This window comes from Vipera ursinii, assembly GCF_947247035.1.
Source record: "Vipera ursinii genome assembly, chromosome: 2".
NCBI lineage: Eukaryota > Metazoa > Chordata > Lepidosauria > Squamata > Viperidae > Vipera > Vipera ursinii.
This window is the reverse complement of record NC_139513.1, coordinates 157,739,981-157,756,448: the sequence shown is the minus strand read 5'-3', so window position 1 is coordinate 157,756,448 and position 16,468 is coordinate 157,739,981. Positions and strand designations below refer to the sequence as shown.

At 41.2% G+C, this 16,468-nt stretch overlaps 1 protein-coding gene across 1 annotated transcript; it reads left to right on the top strand.

The window, feature by feature from the left end:
• Positions 1 to 3,357: 3,357 nt before the first annotated feature.
• Positions 3,358 to 12,677, top strand: LOC310635256 (hepatic lectin-like; the record flags this gene model as incomplete). Its single annotated transcript, XM_083354008.1, has 6 exons — positions 3,358 to 3,400; positions 8,875 to 8,976; positions 10,949 to 11,023; positions 11,281 to 11,432; positions 11,711 to 11,823; positions 12,440 to 12,677. 6 exons carry the CDS (start codon positions 3,358 to 3,360, stop codon positions 12,603 to 12,605), a joined length of 651 nt encoding a protein of 216 aa, XP_083210134.1. The 3' UTR covers positions 12,606 to 12,677.
• Positions 12,678 to 16,468: the final 3,791 nt, after the last annotated feature.

Sequence of the window (16,468 nt, the reverse complement as noted above, 5' to 3'; positions counted from 1 at the left end):
TGAGGAAAGGAAAGGCAATGGATAAGTGGAGAAATGTGATCAGAGAAATTATAGGACTGCCCTTAGTACAATTTATAAGGTATTACTACAGACAGATTAGCCAAAAAAGCTAATACAATCTTCGGTTGTATAAACAGAGACATAGGATCAAAATCATGTGAAGTATTAGTAAAAAGATAAAAAGGTAAAGGTTCCCCCGCACATGCGTGCTAGTCGTTTCCAACTCTAGGGGCCGGTGCTCATCTCCGTTTCAAAGCCAGCGCTTGTCCGAGGACGTCTCCTTGCTCATGTGGCCAGAGGCGCACGGAACACTGGTCTCTATTTTTCTACTTGCATTTTTACGTGCTTTCGAACTGCTAGGTTGGCAGAAGCTGGGATGAGTAACAGGCGCTCACTCTGTTACGCAGCACTTGGGATTCGACCCACCAAACTGCCGACCATCTGATCGACAACCTCAGCGTCCTAACCCACTGAGCCACCGCGTCCCTGAAGTATTAGTACCACTTTATAAATCCTTAGTAAGACGACTTCTGGAATACTGCATCCAGTTTTGGTCACCACTTTACAAAAAAGATGTTGAGACTTTGGAAAAAGTGCAAAGAAGAGCAACCAAGATGATTAAAGGCCTGGCAACTAAAACATATAAAGAATGGTTGCAGGATTTGGCCAGTCTAGAGAAAAGAAGGACTAGGGGGGACATGATAGCAGTATTCTAGTATTTGAGAGGCTGCCACAAGGAGGATGGGGTCAATTTATTTTCCAAAGCACCAGAAGGCAAGACAAGAAACAATGTATGGGAACTAATCAAGGAGACAAGCAACTGGGATTTAAGAAGAAACTTCCTAAAAGTGAGGACAACTAACCAGTGGAACAGCTTGACTTCAGAAATCATGGGTGCACAATCACTGGAGGTTTTTAAGAAGAGACTAGACAGTCACTTGCCTGAAATGATATAGGAACTCCTGATTGAGCAGGGGGCTGGACTAGAAGACCTTCAAGGTCCTTTCCAGCTCTATTCTGATTGATAGGTCAGCATTTATACATGGAGTCACCAAGAATCGAGCAACTAATGCAGGGGTGTCAAACTCAATTTCATTGAGGGCCGCATCAGCATTGCAGTTGCCCTCCAGGGGCCGGGTGGGTATGGCCTGGGTGGGCGTGGCCTACTGGGTGGGCGTGGCTGGAGTGCGTATGGCCTACTGGGTGGGCATGGCCAGCTCTACATCGTTCGCATCAAGGGTGCCTATGGGGGCCTGGGCAGGAGTGGGACAGATCTGAGGGTCTCTGGCAGGAGGAGGGTCTCTGGGCCAGGGCCAAGGCAGTGGGGGCCGTTCCCTCACTGTTTCCAGGATGGCTTCGCAGGCCACATGAAACCACTTCACGGGCCGGATCTGGCCCCTGGGCCTTGTGTTTGACATGTCTGAACTAATGTAACTAAACTCTTCCCAGATATTATCAGGCAACCTGGCTTGTGGATCTCCCTTCCCTCTTTCCAAAGAGATAAAATTTAATCTCTTCAGTAGTCTGGCCTTTCATCCATTTTTCCAGGCTTTCTCATTGATAAATGAACAGAGGTTTGACCACACTATTAGCAAGATCCTTCCTTCCATCCCATAGAATGCTTTTCATCTGATAATTAAAATTTATTTAAGCTAAATTAATGCTTGCTTATTATCTTGCCATCCAGCTCAAGCTGCTAGCACGCTCTTCACTGATGTTACCAAAACAGAGCCAAAACAAAATCTGAGTCACCCTACCCCTTCCTTGTTCTTTTTTTAAACTTTTGTCATCTGCACTAAGCAGATTTTATTTTGAACAGATCTAAAAGAGTTGCCTTTGATCTAGATAGAATCCTTTGCTAACCTTAGCTGTCTCTAAGTAAGCAAATTGTACCTGGTTTGCCAACTGCATCCTTTCCTGGAAAAAATAGGAACTGGCCACCTGCAAATATCCCAGTCACCTCTATACTTCATGACTGCAAAGTATGCTATACTTCCGGTCATATTAAGCAATAGTGAGATCTATGCTTTTTTTGGTTTGAGGAAACCTAATCAATTCTGAGTTTGTTTGTTTTTCAAAAATAACACTTAAGCAAACCATGACTTAGTACCTACGTGTAGGTAGCTGAACTTTTAGATCAGAGGTGTCAAAATGTCGGCCCATGGGCCAGATGCATCATAGTGAAACTGCGCCCACCCCATTGCCGGCAATGGCAAAAAAAGTCCTGATACATCATGACACATTACATGATGTTGCGAGTTTGACACCCCTATTTTAGATTGTGTCCTTCATGTTTAACCTTTACAAATTATTCTGAAATTAAGGTAAAGGTAAAGGTTCCCCCGCACATACGTGCTAGTCATTTCCAACTCTAGGGGCCGGTGCTCATCTCCGTTTCAAAGCCGAAGAGCCAGTGCTTGTCCAAGGACGTATCCGTGGTCATGTGGCCGGCATGACTAGACGCCAAAGGCGCACGGAACACTGTTACCTTCCCACCGTAGTGGTCCCTATTTTTCTACTTGCATTTTTACGTGCTTTCGAACTGCTAGGTTGACAGAAGCTGGGACGAGTAACAGGCGCTCACTCTGTTTTGTGGCACTCGAGATTCGACCCGCCAAACTGCCGACCTTCTGATTGACAAGCTCAGCGTCCTAACCCACTGACCACCGCATCCCTTATTCTGAAATTACTATAATGCAAATTACAATAATGAGCTGCTTACTACTATTAATAACAGTGAATATATTTGTCAGTATCACATTGATGTCTGTTTTGTTCCAAACAGTTCTCACTGCTAGTCTTAATACAGGAAATCTGTGGGATTGTTTGCTTATTTACAGTTCTTTGTAATCATAAGGTATTATTCACTGGTCTTGCTCAAAGGTCTTGTTCTGTAAGTGTTATAAGTTACAGTTAGGTAGATGAGAACAAAGAATAGGCCTTTTATATAATTAAGAAAAACCTGATAACAGGAGCAAGATTCTTTTATTGCTCCCATTCATCCAGTGGTGGGATTCAGCCAGTTTGCACCACTTCGGCAGAACTGTTAGTTAATTTTTTGTTGCCCAGAATGGACTTCTGGAAGCGTCATCCACACAGAGAACCGGTTGTTCACATATTTGAATCATCACATATTCATCACATATGGGGAAATTGTGGTCTTGGTGCACGTAGTAAGTTTTGAAAGGTGACTATATTCTAAAAACAGATGGGCAGAAGGGCAGAAAAGTAAAGAATCATTCCAAGCTAATTTTTAACCATTATTTATTTATTCTCTAGAGCAATTTCAGCAAAACCACAAAGTCCCTATTTGAGGAAGTGTTTCCAAATAACACAAAAGGCACACAGCTTTCCAGGATGGATGAAGAAAAGTTTCCAGATGATTTGCGGAAATATACAGGTATTAATCTATCTTTCCATTCAGAAAGTAGTGTCTTTCTAACTGAGATATAGACTTATCCTGGAGGATCCCTTGCCTTCATATCAAGTTGGCTTCTCTAAGGTCAACTTTCTGAAGCCTTATTTCCAGATGACTCAAGAGGTGTGATGAGTGGCAACCAGGGACTAAACGTTTATGACAGTAAAGTAAAGTAACTAATAGACATTTGTCTGATGCCTGTCAGTTGCCTTTTCAGCACTGGGTAAAGATCTTTCCACTTTCAGCTTTTAAAATTCTTTTATGCTCCACACTTCAGGTGATTTTCATGCTTGATATGTCATATTTTATGTTCAGTGTTCCTTCATTAATTTTTTTTCCACATAAGCCCATGTCCTTTTTTTCCTTTGAAGGCAACCAGGTTTCAAATAGATAAGCAAGTTGCTTGAAGTGAGACTTTCAAATTCTCACTTGTCTAAAGTATTTGTCTATTTGCCACAAAATCACAAATAGATGCTGTTGCTAGAAATATCTGAAGAAATATCAGGGATGACAGCATCCAAGCAATAGCACATTTTTTTAATGACATGTTTAGACACAGCAATTCCAAACTGCAACAAGGGGTGGGGTGGAAATAGAATTTAAACATTTGCTCCTCTCAACCCCACCCGATACGATTTGGTACCCAGGTATACCCAGGACTCCCTACTGCAGTCAATACTGGCCTGTTCAATTAGCTCTAATAGAAAGAAGCTGCTGTAAATCCCACATCAGAGAAGTTCAGGGGGCAGAAGTGAGGCGGTGCTGCTGCTTTACTGTAGCGTTGCTGACATTGTGTATCTAGGCAACTCTTTCTCAACCATGACAACCTTAAAATGTCTTGAGCTCATTCCCAGAATTCACCAGCCAACAGTGCCGGCTGGGAAATACTTGGAGTTGAAGTCTACATGTTGTAAAGTTGCTAAGGTTGAGGAATATTGGTATAGAGCATGGGTGTCAAATGTGTTGCAACGTATTGCCACTTTTTTTGCATTGCCAGAGCTGGGGTTGGTGCGGCCTCTACACAAGGCAACTGGCCCACAGGCCGGCAGTTTGACACCCCTGGATACTATAGAGTAAATCAGATTACCCTAACAGAGATATATAGGAACTATTACCTAGGCAAAAAAGACTAAAGCATTGTTTTGAGTCCTAAACTATGAGGCAAGATTCAGAGGCAGCTCAGGCAGTTGTTGTTGTTGTTAGTTGCGAAGTCGTGTCCGACCCATCGTGACCCTATGGACAATGTTCCTCTAGGCATTCCTGTCCTCTACCATCTTCTGGAGTCCATTTAAGCTCACGCCTACTGCTTCAGTGACTCCATCCAGCCACCTCATTCTCTGTCGTCCCCTTCTTCTCTTGCCCTCAATCTTTCCCAGCATTAGGCTCTTCTCCAGTGAGTCCTTCCTTCTCATTAGGTGGCCAAAGTATTTGAGTTTCAGCTTCAGGATCTGGCCTTCTAAAGAGCAGTCAGGGTTGATCTCTTCTAAGACTGACCGGTTTGATCGCCTTGCAGTCCAAGGGACTCGCAGGAGTCTTCTCCAGCACCATAGTTCAAAGGCTTCAATTCTTTGGCGCTCAACCTTTCTCAGGCAGACACCTCCCTAATTCACTAAAACTGTAAATTGGAGGAAGACACACAGCAATCAGTCTCAATAAAAATAGTTTTAGCATGTGGAGTCTAATTTACCTAGTCAGGTGACCCTGAAGAACAGCCTCTCCATAGAGATCAGGCTGACTCCCTCTGTGGGTGCTTCAGAAACCCTTGAAGACCAAACTGTTTCAGAGAGCCCTTAATGTGAACATTGCTATTCAGTTTTTATTTCTTTTGTAGCATATGCTGTACACAAATGAAGACAAATATACATTGTACAGCTTCAATTTTTCTATTGTTTTAACAGCTGTTTTATTGATATTGTGCATGCTTTGACTTTTAGTTGTTCTATGTTAGCTGCCAAGGGTCTTTTTTATTATTGCAGTACCATAGAAGTATCTTTAATATACTAAAGATAAATGATACAGTCCTGATGCAGATTGAGGATGCCATATAATTTACATTGACTGAAAAGACAATATAAAGAAATTCATCCACGTGAGGAGTTCTTCCAGTGTAGATTACAGCAAAAGAGGTGATCTGAGTGGACACCTGTTATTAATTGCCATATCCCAGCCTTGAGTTGGTTGTGTGGCTATTATTTGCTTTTTAAAAGCCATTCAGGCAAATTGCTAATTGTTTGAAAAGCTTTGCTTGTAGATTAGTCATTCCCCTCAAAAAAGCTAGCTACCTAAAAACGTATTACTATAGAGTGGGGTCCATTTCTCCTTCTATGCAAATTCCAGTAGGACAGTCAATAAGGCATTTACGGTATTTATTTATTTACCATTAGGACAAATGGGACTGATTAGGTTGCAGCTTTCTGCACATTTCCAGATCACTGCAAGATTCAGCAGAGCTGAACTTTTGGACTCTGTCCTTCATGTTTTGCCATGAAAAGATCACCTGTTACCTTTCATTTTAGTTTACCTTTCAGGGTGGGTTTAATTGTGTGTTGAGCTAGTTTGACTCCTGACAACTGCCTGCACCAGTCCTTGCATTTTTCTTAGTGTGGTTTTGAGAAGTGGTTTGCTTTTTACCTGCTTCACAGACCTGAGAAAAGGTGACAAGCAAAAAGATAACCCCCATCTGACTTTGTACCTAAGGCAGGACTAGAACTTATAGTCTCCTAGTTTCTAGCCTGGTGTCTTAACCATCATACCAAATTGCTTCAATTTTTAGGGTGCTGCTGCAAAAAGAACCTGTTATGAAGTTCTACAGAATTTACAGTTCTCTAGTTATGCATATACACATACAATCCTTCTCAGACACACACTGCAAACCCCTTAAGCTGTTCCTGGCCTGGCCTGATGTTAGTGGAAACTCTAAAATGGCTTAATGCCGGCGGGTGACACCCAGGGATAGGGCCTTCTCAGTGGGAGCGCCTGCCCTCTGGAACCAGCTGCCGGTAGAGTTGAGGACTGCTCCCGACCTCCGATCATTCCGCTGGGGCCTGAAGACCTGGCTCTTTGAGCTCTCGGGCCCAGGCTGAGGAGAAAATTTTAACTGGGGTTTTAATGTACAGGGTGATTTAATGCTTTTTAATTGGTTTTAACTTTTGTATGTTTTGATTTTTAATTCCCTGTAAACCGCCCTGAGTCCTCAGGGAAAGGGCGGTATACAAATGCAAATATTAAATTAAATTAAATTAAGGTGATGATGATGATGATGATGATAATAATAATAATAATAATAATAATAATAATAATAATAATAATAATAATAATAATAATAATACAGTTGGGAGGGACCTTGGAAGTCATCTAGTCCAACCCCCTGCTCAGGCAAGAAACCCTATACCAGTGGTGGCAAACCTGTGGCACGCGTGCCAAAGGCGGCACTTGGAGCCCTCTCTGTGGGCACGCGTGCCGCTGCTACCAACAGCTTGCGCAGGTCCATTAGGCCGCCACCGCCGCCTGGAGTGGCAGCTCCACCCAGCACAAAAGAGGCGAAGCGGCCAGCTAGCAAGCTGGAGTAGAGGTGGTAGAGCACGCCCACACCCAGCAATCCAAAGGCCACCCCGAGCAGAGAAAGCCAGATCCCATTGGCGCCATGGCCCCCCAGTCCCAGCTAGGATTGTGTGCCTCCCCCCATTTAAGCTGGGCCTCCTGCCTCACCCTCCAGAGACCCCCTGGATCTCCCCCAACCCTGCCCCCACAGGCATCCCCCCATGAGCAACATCGAGGTGGCCTTGCCCACCCCAGCCATATTCACCCAGTCTGCTGTAATACTTGCAGCCATGCCTACCCAGTGGACCACGCTCCCATGCCCTCCCCTGAAGGCACCACAATGCTTATGCGACCCTGGCACTTTGCGATAAATAAATGGATTTTGGGTTGTGGTTTGGGCACTCGGTCTATAAAAGCTTCGCCATCACTGCCCTATACCATTTCAGACAAATGTCTGTCCAGTCTTTTCTTAAAAACTTCCAGTGTTGGAGCATTCACCACTTCTGGAGGCAGGTTGTTCCACTGGTTAATTGTTCTAACTGTCAGGAAATTTCTCCTTAGTTCTAGGTTGCTTCTCTCCTTGACTAGTTTCCATCCATTGCTTCTTGTCCTGCCTTCAGATGCTTTGGAGAATAGCTTGACTCCCTCTTCTTTGTGGCAGCCCCTGAGATATTGGAACACTGCTATCATGTCACCCCTTGTCCTTCTTTTCATTAAACTACACATACCCAATTCCAGCAGCCATTCCTTATATGTTTTAGCATCCAGTCCCCTAATCATCTTTGTTGCTCTTCTCTGTACTCTTTCTAGAGTCTCGACATCTTTTTTTACATCGTGGTGACCAAAACTGGATGCAGTATTCCAGGTGTGGCCTTACCAAGGCATTGTAAAGTGGTATTAATACTTCATGTGATCTTAATTCTATCCCTCTGTTAATGCAGCCTAGCACTGTGTTGGCTTTTTTGGCAGCTGCAGCACACTGCTGGCTCATATTTAAGAGATTGCCCAAATGGGGATGCTTTGTCAGAAAGTTGCTATGTATTTAGACAATAGGCTATCAAGGTCCCCACAGACTAGTGTTTTTTAAGCCTGGCAGCTTTCAGATAGGCAAACTTCAATTCCCAGAATGCGCTAGCTAGCCTGGCTTTTTGGAGTTTTGGTAGTTGAAGTCCACAGATCTAAAAGCTGCCAGATTGAAAAACAGTGCTGTAGACAATTCCCCAGATTTTCTGTCTCATCAATCACAGGAGATAAATCGATATCACAAGAAGTAAATAAAATGAAACTCTATTTAAAAAAAAACTCCAATGATATAACATGAAGCATAATTTGCAGAAATATTTTTTTGTTTTAATTTTTAAATTAGTGGTCATGGGGGAGGGACAGCTTTAAAATGACTTTGTGTTTATTTATAATATTACAGATCAATTGCTTTTTAATTATACATTGGGTCCCAAGAAATGAATAAAAAGACAATAAGTCTTGAACTCAGTTTGAAATTACACAATAATGTTTATACTAGCATCAACTGATAAAAGTATAAACCCCCTGCCCTCCTGTTTGATAATTATTTTTTAAAAAATCGTTGTTTTTCCTATATACCAAAAGTTTGGAATGCAATTTCCAGCACACTGGTAAAAATAAGTCTCTTGACCTAAAAAGGATTGCCCATTCTAAAAATACTGTAAGTGAGAAGGCCTGAATAGAATCCAGTACCCCTACAAAACAAGATCTGGAAACCATTTATTAATAAAATTTTCATTCCTCAAATTGTTGAAAGAAACACCAGGTGACTGAAAGAGCATATACAGTAGCTCAGGCCAATTCTCTTGTCTGCTATAAGGAACATCCACAGAAATTCCTACCCATTAATTGGACAACACTTCCACATTTTCGTTCTTTCCTTTCACGTAAAGGAGGAAGACACCTGAATCCAAGATCATACTTTCCGATTTATGTACTACTGGGTATCTCTTATTTGCTAATTCTCATTGGCTATGCGGTGGCCTTCTCCAAAGGTATGTTTTTCTCCTTCATGTTTTGCAATATTTCATCTAATAAAAGAGGGAATTTCTAAGGAAAGCTGAAAAACGCCGCGGAGGTTTTCATTTTTCCCCCTTCGCTTTTGGTTCAAAGGACCAGAAGGATATTGACTCTAAAGCAAGATGGAGGATCTTTGTAGTACATTATATGTAAGAGGAGCACTGGATAAATTTGCAGCTCTGAGCTAGTACAGCCTTTCTCAATACTGTACTTTCCAGCTGTGAGATACTCCCTGCTCCCATCTCTCTTAACCAACACAATCTGGGAATGTTGGGAATTGTATTATAATAGATTTCAGGAAGGCTTTTTAATGCAGTTAGTCCTTGACTTATGACCACAATTGGGTCCAAAGTTTCCATTACTAAGCAAGGCAATTACTGAGTCACACCTGCTTTTATGACCTTTTTTGCCATGGTTGTTAGATGAAGCATTGCAGTTAAGCAAACCATGTGATTGTTAAGGAAATCCAGCTTCCCCCATTGACTTTGCTTGTCAGACGCTAGCTGGGAATGTGCCAAATGGTGACCACATCACCCCAGGATGCTGCAACCATTGTAAATACATGCTGGCTGCCAAGTGTCCAAATTTTGATCACATGATCGTGGAGATGCTGCGATGGTTGTAAGTGCGAGGACTAGTTGTAAATCATTGTTTGTCAATGTAAGTTCAAGCAGACACTAAATGAATGGTTGTAAGTTGAGGACCACCTATGAGAAACCATCCTGGCTTTATAAACCCTATAGGCCTCTCTGATACTGAAATGGGAATGAAAATACGGTTTAGAGCAGGGGTAGGCAACCTTGGTTACCCCTGGTTTAGAGGAAGCTCAGACATGGAATCGACTGTTTTTAATCTAAGGCTAGATGGGTCTTTCTCAATCTAGAACTCTCCAAGTGTGTCATTCCAGCCACATCAGGCAGGCAGAACAGGAAGTCTGGGTTGTATGAAAGTTGATATCTAATACATATTTGCAATATAAGTACGGCTTTAATCCTGCAAAGAACTTGCCAACAGCTGTTCTTGTTTAGTTTTGTATTGTTTTTGATACAATTTTATAATTAAAAACTAGGTTTCCCTGGCACAAGGACACTCCCTTCTCATTCTCCAGGGCCATTCCCACTGCTCTTTGTTAGTACATTCGTATACTATATCTATTGCAGAATGCTATATAGGATTGTATAGGATTGTATCCCTGGTTGCTGAGCAATTTTCTTCTTATGTATTATTGTGGGCAAATGCCATCTCTCAGGAAAAGAAGTCTTATCAAAACAGTGCATAAGATGCACCAATTTCATTAATAAAATCATAGTTAAGTCAGAAATTTGGAGATTGTTTCCACTGAAACATTGAAACATTGCTGCAAAGACGTTGGGCAATCCAGCTGGAACAACTCTTTTTTTATTATTAGTTTATAATATAGGATACAAAATACAAAAGCAAATATTGGAAAAGATGGAGAAGGGAAAAGGGAGTAGAGAAGTATTGTAAGAGAGGGGAAAAAAGAAAAAAAACGGATTGACTTCTGACTTTCTTTGGTGCAGTAAAGTCGAGTGTCAAACCTCAACTTTTTACTTTTACAAAATAATATAAAGTAGCCATTTCGATAACATCAAACCTATCTAATTGGTAACACCTAAAATCAAAAATTCATTTTTTTCCACCTCAAGTACAAAGTCTAGAAGCAGTTTCCATGTGGCAATAAAAATGTTCGTATTCTTTTCTTTATCAACTGGAACAAACTACGAGGTGCTTGCCTTCTCTTCCCGGAATACTTCAAAGGGCTGTTAGTACTGGTAGTAACAATTCTGTAGTGACCAAAAGGAAACAGTCCTACCAGAGCAGCTTCTGAGATGGGCGTCATCTGCCCTTCTCTTCTTATTACAGTTCTGTTGTTGGAGTGTCATTGCAAGATTTCTAATATGTATTTCCCTTCCTTCACAATCTTAGTCTCAGCAATTCCATCTGAACTCAATAAGATGAGACTCAATTTTTCAAAGGATCCCTTCGGCCAGGACTTTCACTGTAAGTTTTTCTATTTCCCTTAGCAGAGATTAGCTTTCTGGTCTCTAATTCATGGGGCAATTCTGCTCCAGTTTAAAAAAAAATCTGCTGTAGGTAAAGAAACAGTATTACTTTAGTGCATGCTCTCTAGCTTTGTCTCTGCAACTTGTTTTATCAGCCTTTATCATCAGAAGAAACAGCACATTTTGATCTTGCATGAATTGACAAGCCAAGTCAGTATCAATTTTTGACTTTATTTTTTTCCTCCTATTGTTCAGTGTTCCCGTGTGGTTCTGACACTAGACAATGGGAATATTTTAGTGGAAAGTGTTACTTCTTCTCCCTGAGGTCAATTCCCTGGCATGAAGCCAGGACAGACTGTGAACACAAACAATCACGGTTGGTCGTCATTGATAGTCTTGCAAAACAGGTAAGTTAGGACACCTACAGATTTGGTGTAAATTTTCTTCCCAGGACATACCGGTAGCAAGCATGAATAAAGCTAAAGTATCATATATTTCCTATCTTGGATGCCTTGTTCTGGTTCAGATGGCATTCATTTCTAGAATTTATAAGAAGTAATTCAACTCCATTTTTCTCCTTTCTTCTGTTTTATGGTTGCAAAGGAAATATTCTCCATCATTTTTATTCTTACACAGCCACAGTCCAAATGCCCTTCTTCATATTTCTTGGATTTTTCTCTTGCAGAATTTCATAGAGACTCGGACCAGAAATGAACGTTTTTGGATTGGTCTCCATGACCAAGATAGAGAAGGAGAGTGGAAATGGGAGGATGGCAGTAATTACAGAAATGGCTATAAGTGAGCACTGAGTAATTTTTATTGTTGTTGTTAGCAGAGTTGGGGAACATGTGGCTCTTCACTTGTTGTTAAACTTCAATTCCCAGATGCCCAGGCCGCACTATTAAGGTTGAGGGATATATTGGGAACTGTGGTTCATCACCAGCTGAATGGCTATCACTTGAACAGCCATCATGAAGCAGAAATTCACCTTCAGCTCCAGTTTTTTTCAACGTCTCTGTAATTCTGACAGGCAGAATAAGTGAAAGACTGATTTCAAACATCATACCAAGCAATAAAATAATTTTATGCTGATTTAACACGATGCATGAACTCAACCAGCAATTACTGACAGCAACATAATGACCCTCAACATCCTTTAGACTTGTAATCCTTTAATCATATGACCTAAAATAAGCCACATAAAACCATTTATTTCCAGGCAAGGAGATCTGTATTTAGTAAATCTATTTGGCTGTGAAACTGATGAGGAGTTTCCACTTTTGTTCAGAAACATTTATCAGTAAAATATTTAGGAAACAATAGCTTGATGGCTCCAGAGATAAGTTTACTGAATCTGAGATTATTCTTGACTATCTGAGATAAACACATGGATTGTCTCTTGCTTCCATCTCAGGAACTGGAAGTCAGGTGAACCCAACACTTACCAGGGTCGTGAAGAGGACTGTGCCCAAGTTTGGATTAATGGTGAATGGAATGATTTTATCTGCTCATCCGACAGCTATTATATCTGTGAAAAGCCCTTACCGGCCGAACCCAAAGGTCCATCACACAAGCTCTGAGCAGAACTTCTCAAACTGAAGCAGAACTTCTCAAAAATAATTTGGAAGGAAAGATTGCAACCCTCACACCATGACTGACAAAGCAGCACTACACTTTTGCTAGACTAAGATCTCAATTTAACACAGAATCAGTAGCATATTGGTAGCTCTGGATTATCTGACAATTCTGTAGCTAAATCAAATTATGCATATAAATTTTCTAAGCAATTGTTTCCTGCAATCTGGAGGAACCAAATACTAATCTACCTTCCAAGGTGTGGAAAGTATTCCTGAAATCATAATATATGAGAGATAAATGTAATGCCATTAGGCATAATCTAAATGTTATTGCTATTGCTGTGTCATTCATTATATGAGTCAATGAACAATGTGAAAATACTAAACTTAAAATTTGTAAAAAAAAATCACTAGTTATAGTCTCATATTTGTATAGTAGTAATTACAACCACAGGGAAGAAGATGATGCTGTATTAAAATTACCTGGGTTCAAGCATTGTACTAAGACATATTTACTAAACTGTGTATTATTGAATGAGCCACAACTGACTTTGTACAGCAGGCTTACAAGCTAACTTTTAAACTGTAACAGCTGGTTTTATATGCCATGCTAACACAAAACCTAACACAGCACATAATGGTTTAGTGATCTTGGTTGCTTCATGTGCAATTCTGCACTCCAATGATACAAATGAAAGTCAAGAAAACACATTGTTTTTTGGACTGAAAAAGGCCAAGGCATGTATCAAGGATGAGTTAGTTTTTGGTCTTAAGGATTTCATGTGGTGTTAGTTGGTAGGTTTGGACCACACATGAAGAAAAGACAAGATCACATCATCTCTGGAAATGCTCCCATTGTCCAACCCCTTTGGACATGTCCAAGTCAGCATCTCCATCTACTTTCACATACTAGCAAATCAAGGAAATCATCAGGATGGGACACATTCCCAGGACACACTTTTGCCATGTATAAAATCACCATGCAAGACACCAGTTCAACCAGCAATCTTCATCCACCTTTACAGACAAGAGTTTGAATATGCTTACTTTCACAAGTATTGCTTTGAATCTTAGCATGCAAAAGATTGTAAAGAGCAATCTTTCAGCTGTTAGGGCAGGGCTTCCTTTGTTACCCAAACTTTTTCCTTTGTTACCCCAAAACTACCTATCAAAAAGGCTTTTTCACCATTTATCAAAAAGTTCTTATTTCAACTTTCCTACTGTGATTGGGCAATAGGTTCACGTGTCATTATGCAAAGAAAATCACTTTTACCAAATCTGGGGTAATTGACTCAAGTTTGGGAATCACTGTCTTAGGACAAAATGCTAAATCAGAGACTTCACAAGCATCCCAAGTCACAGGTTTGAGAAACATCTGGTGCAGGGAGGGGGGGGAGCTTTTTATTAACCAGGTTGCTGAGGGAAAGACCAGGACACATAAGTAGGGGAGTTGAGGTCTCACCAAATATATTGGATAAGGTTTTTTAATAAATAAATAAATAAGGTAATTTAGTAGAAATCCCCTACCCAATCAGTCCCCTACCCAATCAGAGCACACCTCCACAGAACACACCCCCTCTGGCAGTTTAAAAAAGAGGAACAAACAGCCACATGCTTCTCCCAGAAGAAGGAAGCTAAAGCCTGATGATGACGGATGGGATTCCGTCGAAACGTTGCGCCTACACCTTTAGTTCTACGCGGGGAAAAACCCGAAAAACCAAGGATCCATATATATATATATATATATATATATATATATATATATATATATATATATATATATATATATGTGTGTGTGTGTGTGTGTGTGTGTGTGTGTGTGTGTGTGTGTGTGTAAATTTTTTTAGATTTACACAAATATGAGCTGTCACTGTTGTGACTACTGCCTGTCGATGGCCTTCGGTTAGGCTGAAACAGGAAATAAAGATTTGTCCCATGTTTGGGATCTAGCAAGGTAATCTAAATAGTTAACAAGCATTTAACATATATAATCTAAAAAAAATTACACATTTCCTCTGTATGAGGGGTGTGGAAAAGGAATTGCTTTTATTGAGTCACAATGATCCATATGTAAGCATTGTCAATTCTTGCTTCCTGAAGTTGTGGATGCTGTATCGCTGGACGTTTTCAAGAATAGACTGAACAACTATTTCAGCAGGGTGGTATAAGGTCTCCTGCCTTGAGCACAGAGTTGGAGTAGAAGACCTCCAAGGTCCCTTCCAGCTCTGTGATTCTATGTTCTAATTTACAAAGGCTCCTCACCTTTAGAAAGGATTGTTTGAGAGCATTTAGCTGACCTTAGCTAATCTGGAAAAGCTAAGGAAAATATTTGGATAGGAGACCACAGGAAATTCCAGGGTTGTAGGTTCTCTTAAACACAGGTTTAACTAAGAGTAGAGTAGAGGAAAATCAGAAACAAGGGAAGTGAATGAAGACATTTCCCCTTATATATCATCATTTGTCCTGCTGGTAGAAACAGCGCATAGGTATAAAGCAGGGGTGTCAAACTCAATTTCATTGAGGGCCACATCAGCATTGCAGTTGCCCTTAGGGGGCCGGGTGGGTGTGGCCAGGGTGGGCGTGGCCTACTGGGTGGGCATGGCCAGCTCTACATCGTTTGCATCAAGGGTGCCTATGGGGGCCTGGGCAGGAGTGGGAGAGATCTGAGGGTCTCTGGCAGAAGGAGGGTCTCTGGGCCAGGGCCAAGGCAGTGGGGGCCATTCCCTCACTGTTTCCAGGATGGCTTCGCGGGCCACATGAAACCACTTCACGGGCCGGATCTGGCCCCTGGGCCTTGTGTTTGACATGTCTGGTATAAAGGGATGATGCAATCTGCAGCAATTCTCAGGGACACAATGAGAAGCTGAACTCACGCTGAGCTGAGTTCCATTGGAATACTCTGCATACAAGGGCTGATTGGTTGGCTCCATCGTATTTGGAGTGGGATCCTGCAAATGAAAAAGTTTCATAAGCATTTGGCTTGGCACTGGAAGTGGCTGGAATGGTAAGGGTGCCCTTTCACATCAAAGGGCTTGAGGGATCAATGCTTCCCATATGGAACATACGCTTTTGCCACTGGATTAAAGTAGGAGATAGAAATGAAATAGAGGCCACTGTTGGCCCAGAGTCATAGATTGGGGAAAGACTAGAAGTCATAGTCTCTTGGTTTCTAGCCCAGCATCTTTAGCTAAAATGGCAAAGGCATTCCAGGAATACAAATATAAGAACAGTAATATCCTCCTAGAAGACTTAATTTTATCTCCCATCATGTCAAACATGACGAGGGAACATGGAAGATGTAGTTCAAATAAATGCAAGAGAACAGACTGCTGATTTCTGAGTTAAGGATTTCTGCTGGTATAATTACCAGTCAGTCTAAATTTCCTCAGTCGGGATCCACTGAGGACAATTGAACTCTTCCACTGAATACTTGTAATATTTTAATTTTAATATATTCCCTACTTTCTTATTAATTATTGGAAGCATCTTTTTCCTGAGGGAAAAAAAATCAAATCTGAGCAAAACAACATTACCAATAAAGGCAACAGTCAATATTACAGTTTTTTCCTTTTAACGGCTTTCAAGATTAGGAGGTGGCATAATATTTACAGGATGACTGAACCAACAAGAACTATGGATCCTGACTCAGTTCACCTTCCAGCAATGATCTTTGTCAACTGCCAGAGGTCTGAAAAACAGAGAAAGCTCCTCCTCCTGCTGCTCCAAATAATAAGTGTGCTCTACCTTCCAGAGTTATAACCATTCCTGATGAGCTAATTATTGCAATGAAGGAATCAATCCTTTGGAAGGAAATATAACACAGAACATAGAATAACAGAGTTGGAAGGGACATTGGAGGTCATCTA